Here is a 17,332-nt window from a genome sequence, read left to right as displayed (position 1 = left end):
CATAAGATAGATTTCACATATATTAGTAGGTCTCAGAACTTAATTTCAGAATTCATTGCCTGCGAGGCAAAGAAGTTTTGTTTAACTCAGATATTGGTGGCATGTACCACTTTTGTAGACAACAGTTCTATTACCTACGGTAAGAGTCACGCTGGAGAGTTTAATCTAATGATCTTTTGGGGGAGGAAAAAACAGATTGAGTGAAGGCTCCCGCAGGAAGGTTGCTTCGGTTGGATTAAGTGAAAATGTCACTAGCCAGGGCAAGGAAAACTATCATAAGCAACTGTAGCATGGTTCTCCAAAAGGTTTGTTTTACAGGTTCTTGCTCATTTTGATCAAGCAGTAACATGAATCTGTCCTTCAGCGCGTCTTAAGTCATTTCAGGGCCCCATAGGCAATCAACTGGGAAAATTTGCTTGAGAAGGCAAATGTGATTGACAAGCATTGGTGGTCAGATTGAAGATTTTCTTGTGTCTTTCATTCTGCATTATTGTGACAATATGCAGACAAGCAAAAGCAAAACAAAAAGAAAGAAGAAAAAAAAGGACCACACTAGCATGTAGAAGACGTCTGCAGATGATTAAATGTACATCAGTTTCAATCTGTTGCGGTCAAGCATATTGTTCTTCGCTGGTAAGCTTCACATTTGAAAACTCCACTCCCTGCCAGGCATAGCTATGTCGGGAACTCTGGATCATCCAATCCAAACATGCAAGCATCAGGGGCCATCTCTAACAGGTTCGTTATCTTCTTTAAAACTAGTGTGTGTGAAAAACGATGGTCCAGCAGTTGAAGAATCGTAGTTTAATTCTCCAGGTTTTGCCGTCTTTTGCCTGATTAACATTAAGCCAAGAAACAGAATACTCAATGTTCAGTATAAAATCTTTTGGAATAACCCGTTATTTTCCAAATTGCACCATCACAGGAAGTCAAAATCATTTACCACTCCTGATCAACAAGCATTGCATCTGTTAAACCAAACTCTCTTAGCTCTTCCCTGCTGTGATGGACCAGCAAGCTGTACCTGTTAAGAAGATTAATATAGATGGGATGACATAAATACAGATCTTCATACTAAATTCTATGACATGAAATGAATTACAACACCATGAGTGATTGAATAGTGAAGTCCTTAAAAAGGCATAAATAATCACCTTCCCCCAGATCCTGTTTGCATAACAAGCATGCCTCCGTTTGAGAAATTGTTGAGGCCCTCAAATTGCTCGACAGTCCATTTGTACCATCTCATCAGAAAGACTCGCAATGTGAGACCATGAGAGACAATTACTAAGTTCATATTGGGGTTCCTTTGACCTGGTGGCTGAAACCGTCCAATGTCGATATCAGCCCTTAGGGTCTCTCTAAATCCTGCAACAGTGAATGTCCAAATAACCTCTGCAACCTGCAACCAATTGAAAGAAGAAGTCTAGTACAAATCACTCAAAAACCCACCTGTTATTCGATCGTAGACATCTGCAGCAGATTCGCCATTGGGAAAGCGATAAAAGAAACGGCCATAGAGGACCCTGAAAGCCTTCTCAAGCCGCATTTTCTCTCTGTCCTGAAAGTTTCCTTTGTACAGAACCAAGTCAATATGTAAAGTGTAAACCCCAGTTGTATTTCGAAAGATACCCACCACGTATTCGCTCAAAGTACTAAAACAACTGAAAAAGGAGAATCCATAGTTCACTCTTACCAAAATCTTGCTCACGTAGACGAGGCTCTTCCCTAACTCCGGCGATTCTGGAAGGCTCAAATGCAGTGCCGAGACCACGCAGAGTCTGAAGAGTCCTCTTGTAGGGAGAGACATAGAAGTAGATCTTCCAATCATCCACCTGGTCTCCCTCAATTAACTTTCTGATCCTCTGCCCACATTCCTCTGCTTCTTTGAGACCCTTCTCTGTCAAGCTGATCCTGGGGTCAGGAACACGAGTATAAGCAGTTTCGTCTACATTTCCTTCACTCTGTCCATGTCGAACCAGAATTATACGGCGAGGCCTAGGGGGCAAGGACCCAGATGGGTTGATGGCAGAAATCTTCTCCGGGAAATTGGCCATGCCACCATTAGCAGAGCCATTCGCAGAAGCGTTGGCATGGTATCTGGACCGTCCGAGCATGTCCTCGCAGCATCTGATGGTAGGAGGTGACCCAGAAGAGAAGAATTTGGAGCGGGAGACAGGGAGATACACTGAAGGCGGTGAGGGTGAGAGCATGGCGGCGGCTGCTTGAGGGGAAGCTGAAGGAATGGTAGACAGGTGTGTAAATCCATGGGATTAGATGAGCATTTATGGGGAGGTGTTTGTTCGCGTGAGGCATGGCAACCGTTCGTGTCTACGTCTGTATGGCAACGGTGGATGTTTCTCTGAACGAAGTCAAGAAAAGTTGCAGAAAGGACAATCAGTGTTTCGTCCCTATGTGATCATCGGCTCATCGCATAGAAAGAAAATAGGAGATGGGTAGGGCTGTTAGCGAATGGAATCGAATTCTCAAGGTGGTGGGTTCTGTGTTTTCAATTGCGCATGTTCAAAGCAAAATAGTGGATAATTTCCACTCTTACTTGGTGAGTTTATCTTCTAAAGGCAATAGTATTGCATGTATTTGGTTGTTACTGGCTGGTGCATTTGACGTTGATCAGTAGTTTAAAACATCATGGGTGCATATAATTAATTTAAATATTAGTTTTTTTTTTCTTAAAACAAATTGAATCATGTTTTGAACGTCTGAAACTTGTAGAATCAACGTATACGTAAGAGACTACACTAGCCAAGAAGATCCCATATATTTACAAGTTAGGATTTTCTATTCTTTATGCTTATCTTACACTTTTTTATGGCATGTTATACAATTTTATTTGAATTATGGCAATTTTTTTTTTAGAGATGGGCTTTCCTGTAATTGAGAAATATTTAAAAATGAAATCTCAGTGAATTCTACGTAGGCCCATCTTTATTGTGTGGTTGAAAATTTTAGGTGAGCATATATGGGGTTGGTGCAGCTTGCTGGATCTTCTTCAAGCTATGATGTGTTTATCAATTTCAGAGGGGAAGACACGCAAATCATTTGTTGGTCACATTCATAGAACACTAAAGGTTCATGGAATCTTTGCTTTCATTGACAGGAAAGAAATTGTGGAAGGGAGAAGATAGAGGGCCACAACTTATGCGAGCAATCAAAGGCGCAGAACTCTCTATTGCTGTCTTTAGTGAAAGATACACTGAAAGCAAATGGTGCCTTAAGGAACTTTTCTACAATGTCACTGTATCGAACGTTAAGAATCAGAAGGGAAGGTTTCAGATTCTACCTCAGACACATGACTCAGACACATGACAGGGAAGTCCCAGAAACTCTGCGAAGTGGAAGGAAGCCTTGCGGGCAGTTGGAGATAAAAGCGGATGGGTTTTTGATAATGAGTAAGTCTCCATATCAGAAGTCCATCAAAAAGATGTGATTTTTGGTATCTTCTTTCTTTAGGGGATTTGGTTTTACTTCCAATTGTTTATGTCCATGATTTTTCTTCTACAAACTATCTATGGGCTTAAGTTTTACTTCCAATTGTCTATGTCCATGATTTTTCTTCTACAAACTATCTAATCGTAGGGATCAATCTGAGTTAGTCAGTTCAGTTGTTCAAGAAGCTTGGAGCCGATTGAATAGGGGTTTCATCCTTGACTGGGGCCAAACACCCTATTGGAATAGAATCACACCTACAATCTGTATTATCTCTGTTATTAAATACCAGCTCCAAGGATGTTCAGTTTCTATCGATATGTGGTGTTAGGGGTATTGGGAAGACAACTATTGCAGTAGCTGTGTACAACCATATCTTCAGAAACTTTAGTAAGAGCTGCTTTCTTGAAGATATTAGAGATCAAGCATCACGAAATGGTATAGCATATTTACAAGAAAAACTTCTTTCCAAAATCTTGTAAAGAAAGATTGATAAAAGAAAGACTTGGAAAACTAGATATTCTTCTCATCCTTGATGATGTGGATGATCATACTCAATTGGATTCACTGGCTGGTGATCTCAATTGGTTTGGTCCTGGAAGTCGAATAATCATAACAACTAGAGACAACAGCCTTTTGAGTAAAATTCCTGTAAACAATTGAAAGAATATGAACCTGAAGAAATGGGCAAAGAAGAAAGTGTTAAGACTATTTGGTTTATAACTTTATATGCTTTTTCAGTAGAAAAAAATTCCTGATGATTATATGCAACTTTCAATTGATATAGTATGCACCACAGGTGGATTGCCCTTAGCCTTAGGGGTTTTGGGTTCTGATTTATCTTCTACAAAAGATAAAAAATATGGAAAAGCATGCTTCAGATGTTGAAACAAATACCTCATGATGATATCTATGAAAAGTTAAAAATAAGCTACGATAATCTACATGATGTTGAGAAAGCAATGTTTCTTGATGCTGCATGTCTTTTCAGAGGATGGAAGGAAGACAAGGTACTTCCTATATGGGAGGCCCTGTGGCTTTGAATTGAAATACCGCATAGAAGTCCTCAAAAGAAAATCTCTTCTAAAGATTGGAGAGAAGAATGAATTGGTAATGCAAGATCAAATTCGAGATATGGGTAGTAGAATTCCCTACAATGGAAGTCCTGTGGATCCCCATAAACATAGTAGATTATGGTCTCATGATGATTGCATGAAAGTAATAAATAGTGGTAACTGGTACAGTAAGAATAAATTATGAGAATCTTTTTTTTTTCCTTCCTTAATTTGTTATAGTGGTACATAAGCATGTGACTTTAGTTACACAAATAGACATTGGCTTTAATAAGAGCATATACAACAATTTATGGAATACTACATTGACAAAGCTTCAAATTTTTTTTATGTTTATCTTCATTTCCATTTATTTGTTGGAATAATTTTCTATTGTAGGGGAATGAAATGGTTGAAGGTATCATTGGGCTAGGAACAAATTTCAAAACTCGTCTACTTACTAAAGGTTTTGAGAAGATGCCCAACCTAAGATTACTGCAAGTTGATCAAGCAACCTTGGAGGGAAGTTTTCTGAGTCGTCCTTCTAGCTTAAGATGGTTGAGCTGGCATCATTGTCAACTAAATAGACTACCTACGTATTTTAATCATGACGACTTAATTATGGTTGACTTAAGCCATGGTTGGTTCCATCAAGCTTGGAACAATAATAGGCTTGAGAATGAGGTACCTTTTTTTTTTTCAGGCTGGAGGTCATGTAAGAATATTTCTACCAAGACGAGACGACTAAAACACCAGATGATACCAGATGATGTGCACCTCAGGTCATTGGGCCGCGCGGACTTCTGCCCCACTAGGACACTTGGGGGGTTGAACTGTGTTGCCCCTCGCTCCTCCTATCCCGGCTTGTGGTGCTGTGGTGTGTGGTTTGGGGGGCCGTCCTTTTAGGCCGGTCGTCTCGTCGGTCCGCCCCGCGCCTTGGTTGCCGTTATTACCCATTGCCAAGCCTCGTGTCCTCTGGCCCCTTGTGGTTTCTTTTTCTCGGTCATTTTTAAACATATAAACAAACATTTATCACCCATCAATATTTTTCCAATTCACTAATCATTCTTCTTCTTTGTAGCTGTTTGAACTGCCATCTAGAAAAAGGGAATAAGGCAGCTGTTTCCACAATTGAAAGTTCTCAAACTCAGTATGTGTTAGAATTTGACTGAGTTTCCTGACTTCTCTGGTTTTCCTCGTTTAGAGAGATTGCATCTCAACCATTGCAAATCTTTGGTTAGTTTACATGACTCCATTGGACAGTTTCAGAAGCTTGTTTACTTGGACTTGAGAGGTTGTATTCATCTTGAGAAATTCCCAATTGGTATGTGTAAATTGAATTCTTTCCAGGAGCTTATATTCACTGGATGTGTATCAATCAAAGAATCTTGATGATTGTACATCTTTGATTAATCTACATGAATCTATTGGACAGCTTCAAAAGCTCATTTACTTGGACTTGAGTGGTTGTACTAGTCTTGAGAAACTCCCAAATGGTATATGTAAGTTGAGTTCTCTCCAGAAGCTTATTCTCACTGGATGTCGCTCACTCAAAGAGTTCGCTTAGTCCATAGGGATCTGAAAGAATCTTTAGTTGAAATTTTTCTGGACAAAAAAAATATTAAATCACTGCCTGATGATTTTGGAGAACTAAAAATGCTGGAGGTATTGAAGACAGAATCTACAAAGGACACCGGAGGATATGGTGTCCTCACGTCCAATTGAAGTTATGAATGAACCTAACCTTTTTGTTTGGCCCTCTACAAAAAGATTTTGCCGTGAAGGTCTCAGAGTGAAAGCAGAGCAGTTTAGAGGCATTGTGATGACAAGTTACAATGAAATCAGTGAATTGAGTGAAGCAAATCACAGCTGTGTCCTAACAAATGAGGATGACTGGGTGAGTGGTGGTCCTCTGAATTAACTAGTCAATTTCTTTTTTCTTGTTTTATTTTGTTTTGGGTACCCAATGTTTTTTTGTTTTTTTATTTTAATTTATAGTTCTGCCAATTGGTTGCTGTCTGACCTGATAGGTAGGTGGTTCTTAATTTGGTTTCATTTTACAGGAGACATTGATGGCAGGTAGGGAAGGCGGGTAGGGAAGGTCAGCAACAAATTTGGATACGTATGGGAAATATATTAGGCTCCAGTGGCCATTTCTTGATTCCTGATGATGTTCATGATGAGACTTGTAGGAACAGCAGCAGGAGGGGGAGCCTGAGGTTGATGATCCATGTTTCTTTCAGATATCCTCACCTTCAATTTGTTCCAAACCACAAAAATGTACTTATCAATCTTACAATTGAAGCTTGTATCCATCATGGCCAGAGCCTTGAGGAGGGAAAGAAAAAACTATTATGAGACTTGCTAACAGTAGAGCATGGGCACCCTATTGAAGAGTAAAGATATTAGTCTACATTCATGTGTTTCGAGGGATTGATTGGTTTAGGTTTCACCTGGAAGACAGAGATACTACTGAGATATCAAATGTTTACCTAAAAGTTGATGAGGAAGGAAAAGCACTGTTTTTGGATGGCGAGCTGATCAGGAATACCACTGACTCTGTGCAGCCTCAACTGAACCTCTTCCTTGTTAAAGATAATACTAACTTGGAGATGTTCTATAGTCAATTCTGTGCACATCCTTGGGCTCATGGATTTATTGAGCTTCTAAGATATTGAAGAAAGATCAGGCATGCATCCAGGTGTTGTCCTACTCTTCTTCTCTTTTGTTGCTTTGCTTGATGAACTGATCTGGAGCAATTAGCCAGAGACTTCTTGTTTTTATTTTGTTGGGTAACAAGTAGGAGAAAAATTAATGAAAGATTATGTTTCTTTAGGGATTACTGGTTCCTTGATTGTGAAGATATGCATTCCTTCCCTTCCTCCCTCCCCTCCCTCCCTCCCTCCTGGATACAGTTAAAAAAGTTTTTGAATGTTGGCCTCGTCTTTCTAGGTTCCAATTAAGGAAGTGTTTGATTCCTATTACCATGTCTGTCCATTAAAATGTGCCTGTAAGCTTGTTTGGTTGACTACTTCTCAAGTGAAGGTGTTGTTAACTAGAGTTATCTGTAATCTCCGACTGGTGTATGTGGCTGACAATTAGATGTTACTTACTCTTTTAACCCATCAAGGAGGCAAAGTATATATATGTATATTTTTATGTTATTCTGGGGATATGATCATTGTTAGACTTACTCCCCCACATCCCCCCGCCCCTCAAAAAAATGTAATTCTTTTCATAGTAAACCTTGCTAATGATGTTTTCACTATATTGCTTCAATCAATGTAGTTGTTCTCTATTTTCTTTCACACTTATTGCAAATGCACCATCTGATGCAGGACAACCAGCCAGGAACAAATTCGAACCAGCACTAAAGGCCACCTCAAAGCATGAAGAAGGGGGCAAAAAAATACTGTTCATGTTGCTATTTACGTGAACAGTGCCACAGCCCATTCATTATTTGGCATATTAGGAATATTCATAGAGGATTTTGTGGGGCTCAAGATCAGATTTTATGAAGATTTGATTCTTGGGAGATTTAGCACCTTAGTTTAGTTTCTATTTTAGTTATCTATGCATGTGGCTGAAATATAAAGCCTATTAGTTTTAAATTTATTTATATATTTATAAGATACTATTGTCACTAGTTAGTAGGATATTAGTTTATCTTTTTAATCTGGTAAGTTCCTATTTCTTGTAAAGCTTTAGCCAAGCTATAAATAGGCCCTAACATTGAAATAGAAAAAAGACTTTTGGAGAACAGATGAGTTGAAGCTTCAGGTTTGGACTTTTGCAGCCCCCTCCCCCCCTCTCTTCTCTTCTCCTTCTTATGAGTTTTCTTCTCCCTCTTCCCCTTATTCAAGATTGATTCTGCTGAGATTTCTCCTTCTTCCCCTGTTCCATCAGATTCTTAGCACCCATTTCCTTCCCCCATCTTTTTTATCGTTCTTTCTTCTCTATTCTGTCCCCCATTACCATCTTTTATAGATTCATCTGTGTTGGCATGATACTGACATGACATTTCAAAATAGAAACATCAACTGCAAACTTTAATATCTGAGAATACTAAAGATACCTTATTCAGAGTAGCTTCTGGCATTGAACAGATTCTACAGTCCAATTACTTCCACAAGGATGCCAAGACAATATTGTTGGCCTTGTTCTTCTCAGTGACTACATGAACTGCATGATTAAACAGGGCAGCAAAGCAAAGGGAGTAGCTCAAAGCCTTTTGTTATTTGGCTTCTTGGCTGGAGGTTCTCTGTCACCAATCTGTCCTATAGATCAATTCATTGCCTCTTAAAAACCACAAACTTCTTCCTCTGCTTTTGCCTCTTCAGTCTTCAGTGCAGCCCTTACTCTGGGGAATAAGTCCATTATATCCTAAAAAGCCTGGGCTGAAGCCAATCTCATCCCCCCCCCCCCCCCAAAGTCCTGATTGTGGGTTGCTGCTGCCCCTTTGTTTTGCAATAAAAACTTCTTTGAGGAAGCTCCTTTGCCTGAAAACCCTTCCTCAAAGGGTTGTAGGAGAAGCAACCGCATTCAAAAGGAGTGTTTCCAAGCCGACGGAGGATTCCTTGTTGATTTCATGTCCTCTAGAAAGAAGAAAGAACAGGGTGGAATTCTAAGAATTGTATATCTGCACACCCCTTTGTTTTGTTAGCTTGGTGTTTTAGTTCAGCCTTTCTGTGCTCTTGGCTGGGCTTTCCCTTAGTTGTCTTGTATTCCATTCCCCCCCCCCGCCTCTTATCTTCTTTCCTTTGCAGTGAATTTTTTTTCCCCATCCAAATAAAGAAGTATGGAACTCTTTGACATTCTTTCCGGATCCACCTAGTGATCTAAAAGGGATTCTCCAGGCAGATTTAGCTGGCCGTTATCTTAACCATATGTAGTTTCATTTCTTTGGGTCTTTGACCCAGTTTTGGGACCCAAAGAAAGTTTGTAACTGCCAAGTGTTAGTGTCCCACACTTCTAAGTTAGTTTATCATTGGATAGATTATCATTTAATATCTGAATGACACCATGTACTAACTAGCATAAAACTACAGAAATGACATAAATTCAAAAGCAGAACTAACCAAATTTGCTTCTAACTTGCAAATTGAGTTTCTCATGTTTGTTATCCTTTCATTCGTTACCATGTTTGGAATTTGATAGCTGAATCACACCAAGTACTAACCAGCAAAAAACTACAGAAATGACACAAATTCAAAGCAGAGCTGACCAATTTTGCTTCTGTTCCCCCCCCCCCCCTTCTTTTCATGTTTTACTTGCATAACCTTTCAAGAACTTGCTTTTCCACTTTTTAGCATCTAGTGATGAATTTGCATACTTTATGTTTTACTTGCAAAATGAGTTTATCTTGTTCTCTCTCTGTTGTTTTTTCATTTGTTACCATTTTTACTTATCTTTTTCATACCATTATCATGAGAAACCATAGGGGGAGGCTAGGTTGCAGGTCTGTCAATGCGAGTATCTAGTTTACCCATAAAAGAAAGTGTGAGGATCTATTCCTTCTCTGCCTTAAGAGTATATCCATTTACAGTAAAGATGTTGAGCAAAGAAAAGGGCAATGAACCCTTTAAAAAGGCACTCTTTTGATCTATTACATTGCTCATCTTGGAGAAGGTGGTTCTAATCTCTTGGCTAGATGTTACAGGTAAACATGTTCATTGAAAAACATCATTGTAATGACTATGTATAATATGAATGTCTCTCCTTTTATTTTGGTGTATTCTTTAATCTCTTTCATTTTTGAAGGACTTAAGAGACCTAGAAAGAGTTGCAGAATAGAGGCCGAATTATTTGAAACCAAGCTTCAAGTAGGGAGGTATTTGGAAGAACAACTTAAATATGATTCTTCAACTCCATTCAAAATGGGATAGTTGGTGCTTGGTGAATTATCAATCACTTCATGTGATTTGATGAAGATTTAGGTAGTGTCACCATTAGCTACTTCACTAGAAACTGTGTTTCTCCTTTTTCAAGTATGGTGTGATATAACAAGTCTCATCCTCTACCTTTGCTGGTTTTTTTGACCATTCTAGTTTGTCCAAGATTGTACAGCATTATACAAATAAGAAAGGTCAATGAAATCAAGAATGGTCAGAGAGCAAAGTTGCAGAAACAAGAAAGACATTTTACGTTTGATAATTTATAGACGATGGATGATATTATCTGGTGGTCATAAGAATGTAAAAATACAGAGGTGTCTTAACAGGAAACTTGGATTCGTTAATGGGGACTTCAAATTTTGCATCCCAAATGGGATATCAGGTGAAAAGAATCAAAATTGAAAAAAATCTCTCCGCTATGCTTGGACTTCAGTGGTTTCATCAACGAATTCAATCCATCCAAATCAAATCATACCACAAGTAAAGTAATAATGATTCACATCAAAGAACAAGAGAAGAAGGAATTATGTTAGAAAAAAAGTTTTTATTTTTTTTTTAATTTTTTTATATAGAAATATATGGAAAATTCTACTTTTTTTTTTTTTCTTTTCAAAAATGTTATGACAAGGATTTATATGCAGATTTGATTGCGTTAAATAATTATATTCAATCATTTGAATTAAACGACAACTATATTCAACTTTCAAATGAATAGTTTTTTTTTTTGGGATATAGTGGATTCATCTAACCTTTGCTAGATGGAGCTTCACTTCAGTGTTCTACGTTAAATGCGTAGCACCGTGAAGCCAACGGTCGAGATCAAAATCTCGACCATCCATTTCAGTTTATGAACACACTAAAATGGACATTCGATCTCGACCATTGGCTTCACATGCTGTGCATTTAATGCACAACATCGAAGTCACACTATGATAGATGAGTCTACAAGTAATAGCTAATCAATGGATGTCAAATTTAATAGCTAATCAATCATATGAGAATTTTATTTTCTCCCAATATATGAAAAGATTCTGATTTGTATGTAATTGATAAGTTTGAACATTTTATTTTATTCTATTTTATGAAGGGATTAGTATTTTTATGATTTTTTTAGTTATGAATCCATCAAAAGGTCCTGAATCTTAGAAGCAAAATATTCTATTCCTTGGAAGTGTAATATATATTTTTGTTCAGGACTTAGTTGAAGAAAAGTACATCAAATAATTTTTTTAAAATAATTAAAAATCAACAGGAAATAGGGAGAAGAAATCTATTTCTCATATTTTAAACAGTTCTTTACAAATGATGGGCTCATGGGCTTTGCTTATAACTATTCCTGAAAAGGATTTACTTATTAAAAAAGTTAAGACGGATTAGAAGTAAACAGAGTGGCATAAGATATTTTGAATTGTTTTCCACTTTCAGTGGTTTACAGGCTTACATGCTCAAATATATAATAGTTTTTGTGCTAATGCTTCTTTTTTCCAACCTAAACCCATCACGGTATTCTTTGTTTCAATTTTCAATTATTACACAAGAACTTTCTTCTGTTTTCATTTTCAAAAGATGATTGAGTTTTTTTTAGGGGTGGGTCCTTTTTGTAGACCTAAATTAATATCGGATTCTCTTAATGTAATAAATTACGTATGAGTCCTAAAGAGACTTAACTCTGTTAGTTACCATTAAATATATTCAAATTTTAAATGTGAACAAATTTTTATTAATATAAAATTTAAAAAATATTTATATTTGGTCATTAAGTATTAATTATATAGTTAATATATATATATATATATATATATATAATTCATATATATTAAATAACTTCAAAGGTATTTTGATTATTTCATTTTTTAAATTTGAATATATTTAATGGTGACTAACGATATTACTTTATAGAACCCATACGTAATATATTGGACACTCAACAGTAATTTTTTTGTGGCCTACTAAAAAGACTCACAGGTCAAAATTTCAAGATGATTTAATGTTTTAGTGTTAATTCTTACTCAATGAAGAACACGCAAGAATTAAGACACAGCTGTTTCCTCCATACACCTCTACTCAACAGACGCGCGAGCGCGGCCCGATTTTTGCCCCGTTTTCCGTGGGCCCCGCCCGACTCAAGATGATAATGTTTAGTGTTATGCCAGAAGAACACGCAAGGATTAAGACACAGCTGTTTCCTACCATTACATCCTCTATCTTCAAAATCTAAGACTTGCTGACAAAATTAGAAAAATATTAAGTCAGTTTCAGGATGACTTCTCAAGAATTTTTTCCTTTTTAGTCTTCAAATTTGGTCACACCTCTTACCATGATGCAATCCATTTCCACCGCAGAAAAAACAGAGCTTACTTGCTAATCTACATTGATGGAGGAGGGAAGGCCTAAAATTGTCTGCTTTACTCTTCTCTTCTTTCTTCAATTTGCATTTGCAGACCCTTATCTTCCTTCACTGGCCTTCACTCCTGATGATAATTATCTTATCGACTGTGGCTCCAACGCCAACACTACAGTCGACAAGAGAGACTTCGTCGGCGATTCAACTCACCAGGGTTCGATCTTTCTCTCTGCAAGTAGAACGGTTGCGCTCACGAACCCAAACCCATCTCCCAGATCATCCTCCTTGTACCAAACAGCAAGAGTATTCAAGAGTATCTCCAGTTATGAGTTCGAAATCAGGAAGATTGGAACCCACATCATGCGTTTCCATTTCTTCCCTTTCTCTTCTCAGGGCTACGACCTCAGTTCAGCTGTTTTCCATATCTCGATTCCTGGGTCTTCCTTTTCTGTTGATTTTAACTTCGGAGACGGAAACCACAATTCTTCACTTATCCTCAAGGAGTACATATTAATGGTGGACAAGGAAAAGCTTGAAATTTCGTTTGCTCCAGAGGGTGAATCGGGGTTGGCGTTCGTTAACGCAATTGAGGTCTTCTCTGCTCCTTCTGATCTCCTCCTTGATGTGGGTACTCGATATGTTGGTGATGCAGGAATAGAGGAACACAGAGGATTGCCCAAACGGGTTTTGGAAACTGTTCACAGAATCAATGTTGGGGGTTCCAAAATCACGCCTTTGAACGACACTTTATGGAGAAGTTGGCTCCCTGATGAGGATTTTCTGATTTTGAAATCCGCCGCCAAGGCTGTTTCTCGCAGTCGTCCACCAAACTACCAGAGTGGAGGAGCCACAAGAGAAATTGCTCCCGATAATGTTTACATGACTGCTCAAGAGATGAATAAGAGCATGTCACCTAGTTTGGTGAAGTTCAATATAACATGGGCTTTCCCTCTCAGCTCCGGCGGAGGAAGGTACCTGGTTCGGATGCATTTCTGTGATATCGTTAGTGCTGCTCTTAATCTGCTCTACTTCGATGTGTACATCAACGACTACTCTGCATACCAAGATCTCGATCTCTCTGTTCTTACAACTCACTTGCTTGCAGCCCCTTACTACATGGATTTTGTAACAGATGCAGAAAACTCGAATGGGTTTATGCGGATAAGTGTTGCCCCGTCTGATATCAGTTCCCCTTCTCAAAGAAACGCTATCCTGAATGGCGTCGAGATCTTGAAGATGATTGATGGTGGGGGTTCTATTTCTCACAAGGGTTCCAAGAAAAAGCGTGTCGGAATTCTGGTGGGTTCAGTCGTTGGAGGCTTTGCGGTTGTATCTGTTTGTGTCTTGATTCTCGCTGCTCTGGTACTCAAGCGCAAGAAAAAGAATAAGAAGAGAAGTGTTTCCTGGTCACCCACGAGTGGGCGTCGAGCAAGTTCCAACCGTAGGGTCTCTGAAGGTACCAGCAGTGTATCCCGATCTCTTGGGCTCAGTATGAACCATGGCTTGAAGATTTCTTTTGCAGAAATCCAATTTGCCACCAACAATTTCGAGAAGAATCTGCTCGTTGGCTCTGGTGGATTTGGTTTGGTCTACAAAGGGGTTCTTAGAGATAACACGAAAGTTGCAGTGAAGCGTGGTGTGCCAGGCTCCAGGCAGGGACTTCCTGAATTCCATACAGAGATCACAATTTTGTCTAAAATTCGCCATCTGCACCTTGTTTCCCTTGTTGGGTACTGTGAAGAGCAGTCTGAGATGATACTGGTATACGAGTATATGGAGAGAGGGCCATTGAAAAAACACTTGTATGGTTCAGAGTCGCCACCATTGTCATGGAAGCAGAGGCTTGAGATATGCATTGGTTCTGCTAGAGGGCTTCATTATCTTCACACTGGTTCAGCTCAGGGAATCATCCATCGAGATGTGAAATCTACCAATATCTTGCTTGATGAGAACTATGTGGCTAAGGTTGCAGATTTCGGGCTTTCAAAATCTGGTCCTTGTCTTGACCAGACTCATGTAAGCACTGGTGTCAAAGGCAGTTTTGGGTATCTGGATCCAGAGTATTTTAGGCGGCAGCAGCTCACAGACAAATCAGATGTTTATTCATTTGGTGTTGTTCTTCTGGAAGTGCTCTGTGCCAAACCTGCCATTGATCCTTTGCTTTCAAGGGAGCAAATGAACTTAGCAGAATGGGGAATGCAATGGCACGAGAAAGGGCTACTCGAGCAGATCATGGATCCGTATCTTGTTGGCAAAATCAATCCTCAGTCTCTAAAGAAATTTGGAGATACGGCTGCAAAGTGCTTGGCTGATTATGGTGTTGATAGACCTACAATGGGTGATGTTCTGTGGAACTTGGAACAAGCACTACAGCTTCAGCTGACTGCAGTGAATACTGAGCCTCATCAGGATAGCTCAGGAATTAGAACTGAACCTCCATTGCCTACTGTTACTCCACCTTGTGCACCATCTAGTAGCACACGGGTTGAAGAGAACAGTGATGGAAGTTCTGAGCTAACTACAACTCGAGTATTTTCACAATTGTTGACCAATGAAGGTAGATAGTAGCTCCAAGTGTTTATGTCATTTGATACAGATATACAATCAGGAACGTTTTATTTTATAGAGACTCAGAATCAATAAGAAACACATTTGAAGATGAAGGACCTCTTCTTTCCAGTCCTGGAAGATGCAAGCCATGTTTCTGAAGTTGCAATTTCTTCATCTGTTACCACCAATCTACAGTAGGTACTGAAAGTAGTACCATGTTTTTGTATTTCTCTATTTAGTTCTTGTACAAGGTTAAAGATACGTCTTCCCTCCCATGTATGGTCTAAAATAATAAACTGCACCAGCATCTTATAACAAGTGATCTCTGTGATTGTATATATTCATGCATAGTTCTGGGTTGATACCCATCCTCAGCCCTTAAAAGAAATTTGATCGCCATCCTGCTTCAACGGTATATTCAAGGTAGAAAGTTCATATTTGATGATTCTGTCGGGTAAGTGGTAAGCGTTCAGTGGAATTGAAAACAGTTGTATATGTTGCCTGCCAGCCCTTGGATTCCCAGTTTTAATGCCCAACTTTTCCTGCTGCAAATTTCCTTTTCAAGAGATTACAAAGAGAACAAATCCCATGTGATTTCTGAAGCTGAGAACATAGTGGGTAGGTAGATGGAAAACATTTGTGGACTCCACAGCAAAGCCCAGAGCTTATTTAAGGTAGAGGTCAAGTTGTAGCTGGTAAATGGAAAATTCTGCATCTTCTAAGCTAGAAAAACCCAAACATGAAATATTAGTCATTTTGACCAAAGGAATACAGTTCAATGTTGAGGATTGGCAGACGCAATAGTTCAGCGCATTTATAAATGCACTGAGCTGTTGAGCTTAAAACAACGACCGTTCAATTGAAATTTCGATCGAGATTTTTGACATTGACTGTTGAAAAACAAACAGTCGCGACCAAAATTTCAACCAAGATTAATCCGACGGATGCACATTTTCCCTGAACGTGCTCGTTGCATTTATTGCGCTGAACTAACGCAAGGTCCACTGAACCTGTGAAAATGGAAGAAATCAGATTTGAATTCCAAGAATCTTCTACTGTAAACAATGGACTGTTATTGCTAGCGATTGTGAAATGCAAGAAAAAGAATTCATAAGGAAGACGAAACAAGCAAGATAAATGTGTTTACTTTGTTTCCAGAGGAGATTTCTTTAGCCATTCTATAAATCCAATTGCCAATGTTCCCTGTAGAGGATCAACTCATTTGGGCTGCTGATAAGAGGGGTATTTTTACGTAAATCAGCGTACCACATGCTGATCAATGAGACAGGCGTAAACGAAGAGCTTCAACCTCAACCGGAAATGGGATTGTGGTAAAGCTCGGTTTGGGCCTATCGTCCAAGGTGGCCTCTTGGCTTGCTGTCCGCTCTGCGCTGGGGCCGCCCGGGGTGGGTGTGTTGTGTTAGGTGGGGGAGGAACCCAAGCTTTTTTTCTTGTCTTTGTGGGCGGTTTGGTTGGGTTCGAACCTGGCGCTTTGTGATGTGGTTACTGCGTCTGGTTGCGGTGGGGGCTTGCGGTGGCGGTTCTTGGTACGGCTCGTTGTTTATCATCGGTATCTCGAGGCCGTTTCTATTTGGTGGCGTGTGATTCGCTAGCATCAAGGCGCTGAGTTCGCTGGCAGTCCTTGTGACTCAGGCTAGTCGCTGTGGTGTGATCACTCGGGACTCGCGTTGCGCTCTGGGTCCTCCGGAGGGAGTACTATTTCGTGCCGCTGTTGACAATCGCTGCGTTGGTTTTGTTGTGGGTTGGCAGGAGATCCGTTTGGCAGTCGATGCCATGGTTTCGGAGGCTGGTTGGGGCGTTAGGTATCGCATAGCTTATGGACGCAATAGGGGAGGCGGCTTCAAATCATCATGTCGTTGCCTTCGTCGTGGATGTCCCTCTTGCTTGGTGAATGTCATTGAGTTTCGTGGGCACACATCTCATGTTTTTCTCTTTTGTTCCAAGGAATGCTTTCGGCTCACTCCTTGGCCCGCTGGCGCTTGGCGGCGTTAGATTGGCCTTTTCCACTCCTGGTTGGGGCATGT

The 17,332-nt window shown here is 39.5% G+C and overlaps 2 protein-coding genes and 1 long non-coding RNA gene across 3 annotated transcripts; 2 read left to right on the top strand and 1 right to left on the bottom strand.

The window, feature by feature from the left end:
• Positions 1–262: 262 nt before the first annotated feature.
• LOC149029927 (phosphoglycerate mutase-like protein AT74H) lies at positions 263–2,275 on the bottom strand. The gene is made up of 5 exons (XM_089151939.1): positions 1,697–2,275; positions 1,453–1,572; positions 1,155–1,368; positions 944–1,024; positions 263–833 (listed from the first exon to the last, which is right to left on the bottom strand). Exons 1-5 carry the CDS (start codon positions 2,211–2,213, stop codon positions 719–721), a joined length of 1,047 nt encoding a protein of 348 aa, XP_089008065.1. The 5' UTR covers positions 2,214–2,275; the 3' UTR covers positions 263–718.
• A 3,237-nt stretch (positions 2,276–5,512) lies between these two features.
• LOC149029926 (uncharacterized) lies at positions 5,513–8,251 on the top strand. The gene is made up of 3 exons (XR_016171214.1): positions 5,513–6,396; positions 6,563–7,200; positions 7,838–8,251. It is a non-coding gene; the product is annotated as an uncharacterized LOC149029926 (long non-coding RNA).
• Positions 8,252–12,555: 4,304 nt separating this feature from the next.
• LOC149029925 (putative receptor-like protein kinase At5g24010) lies at positions 12,556–15,986 on the top strand. Its single transcript, XM_089142247.1, has one exon. It carries the CDS (start codon positions 12,768–12,770, stop codon positions 15,300–15,302), a length of 2,535 nt encoding a protein of 844 aa, XP_088998373.1. The 5' UTR covers positions 12,556–12,767; the 3' UTR covers positions 15,303–15,986.
• The last annotated feature ends 1,346 nt before the right edge of the window (positions 15,987–17,332 follow it).

The sequence above is a fragment of the Hakea prostrata genome, chromosome 1, assembly GCF_041222555.1.
Source record: "Hakea prostrata isolate BN-2017 chromosome 1, UWA_Hpros_2, whole genome shotgun sequence".
Lineage (NCBI taxonomy): Eukaryota > Viridiplantae > Streptophyta > Magnoliopsida > Proteales > Proteaceae > Hakea > Hakea prostrata.
The sequence above is the reverse complement of the archived record's forward strand: the minus strand, read 5'-3'. Positions and strand labels throughout refer to the sequence as shown.

Bases quoted from the DNA above. Each gene is read 5' to 3' on its own strand.
- LOC149029925 (XM_089142247.1), top strand. From the start codon at position 12,768: ATGGAGGAGGGAAGGCCTAAAATTGTCTGCTTTACTCTTCTCTTCTTT.
- LOC149029927 (XM_089151939.1), bottom strand. From the start codon at position 2,213: ATGCTCTCACCCTCACCGCCTTCAGTGTATCTCCCTGTCTCCCGCTCC. The intron at 1,025-1,154 runs GTGATTATTTAT...TCTTCTTAACAG, and splicing joins CAAACAGGATCTGGGGGAAG to GTACAGCTTGCTGGTCCATC. The intron at 834-943 runs GTAAATGATTTT...AATGTTAATCAG, and splicing joins ATGCTTGTTGATCAGGAGTG to GCAAAAGACGGCAAAACCTG.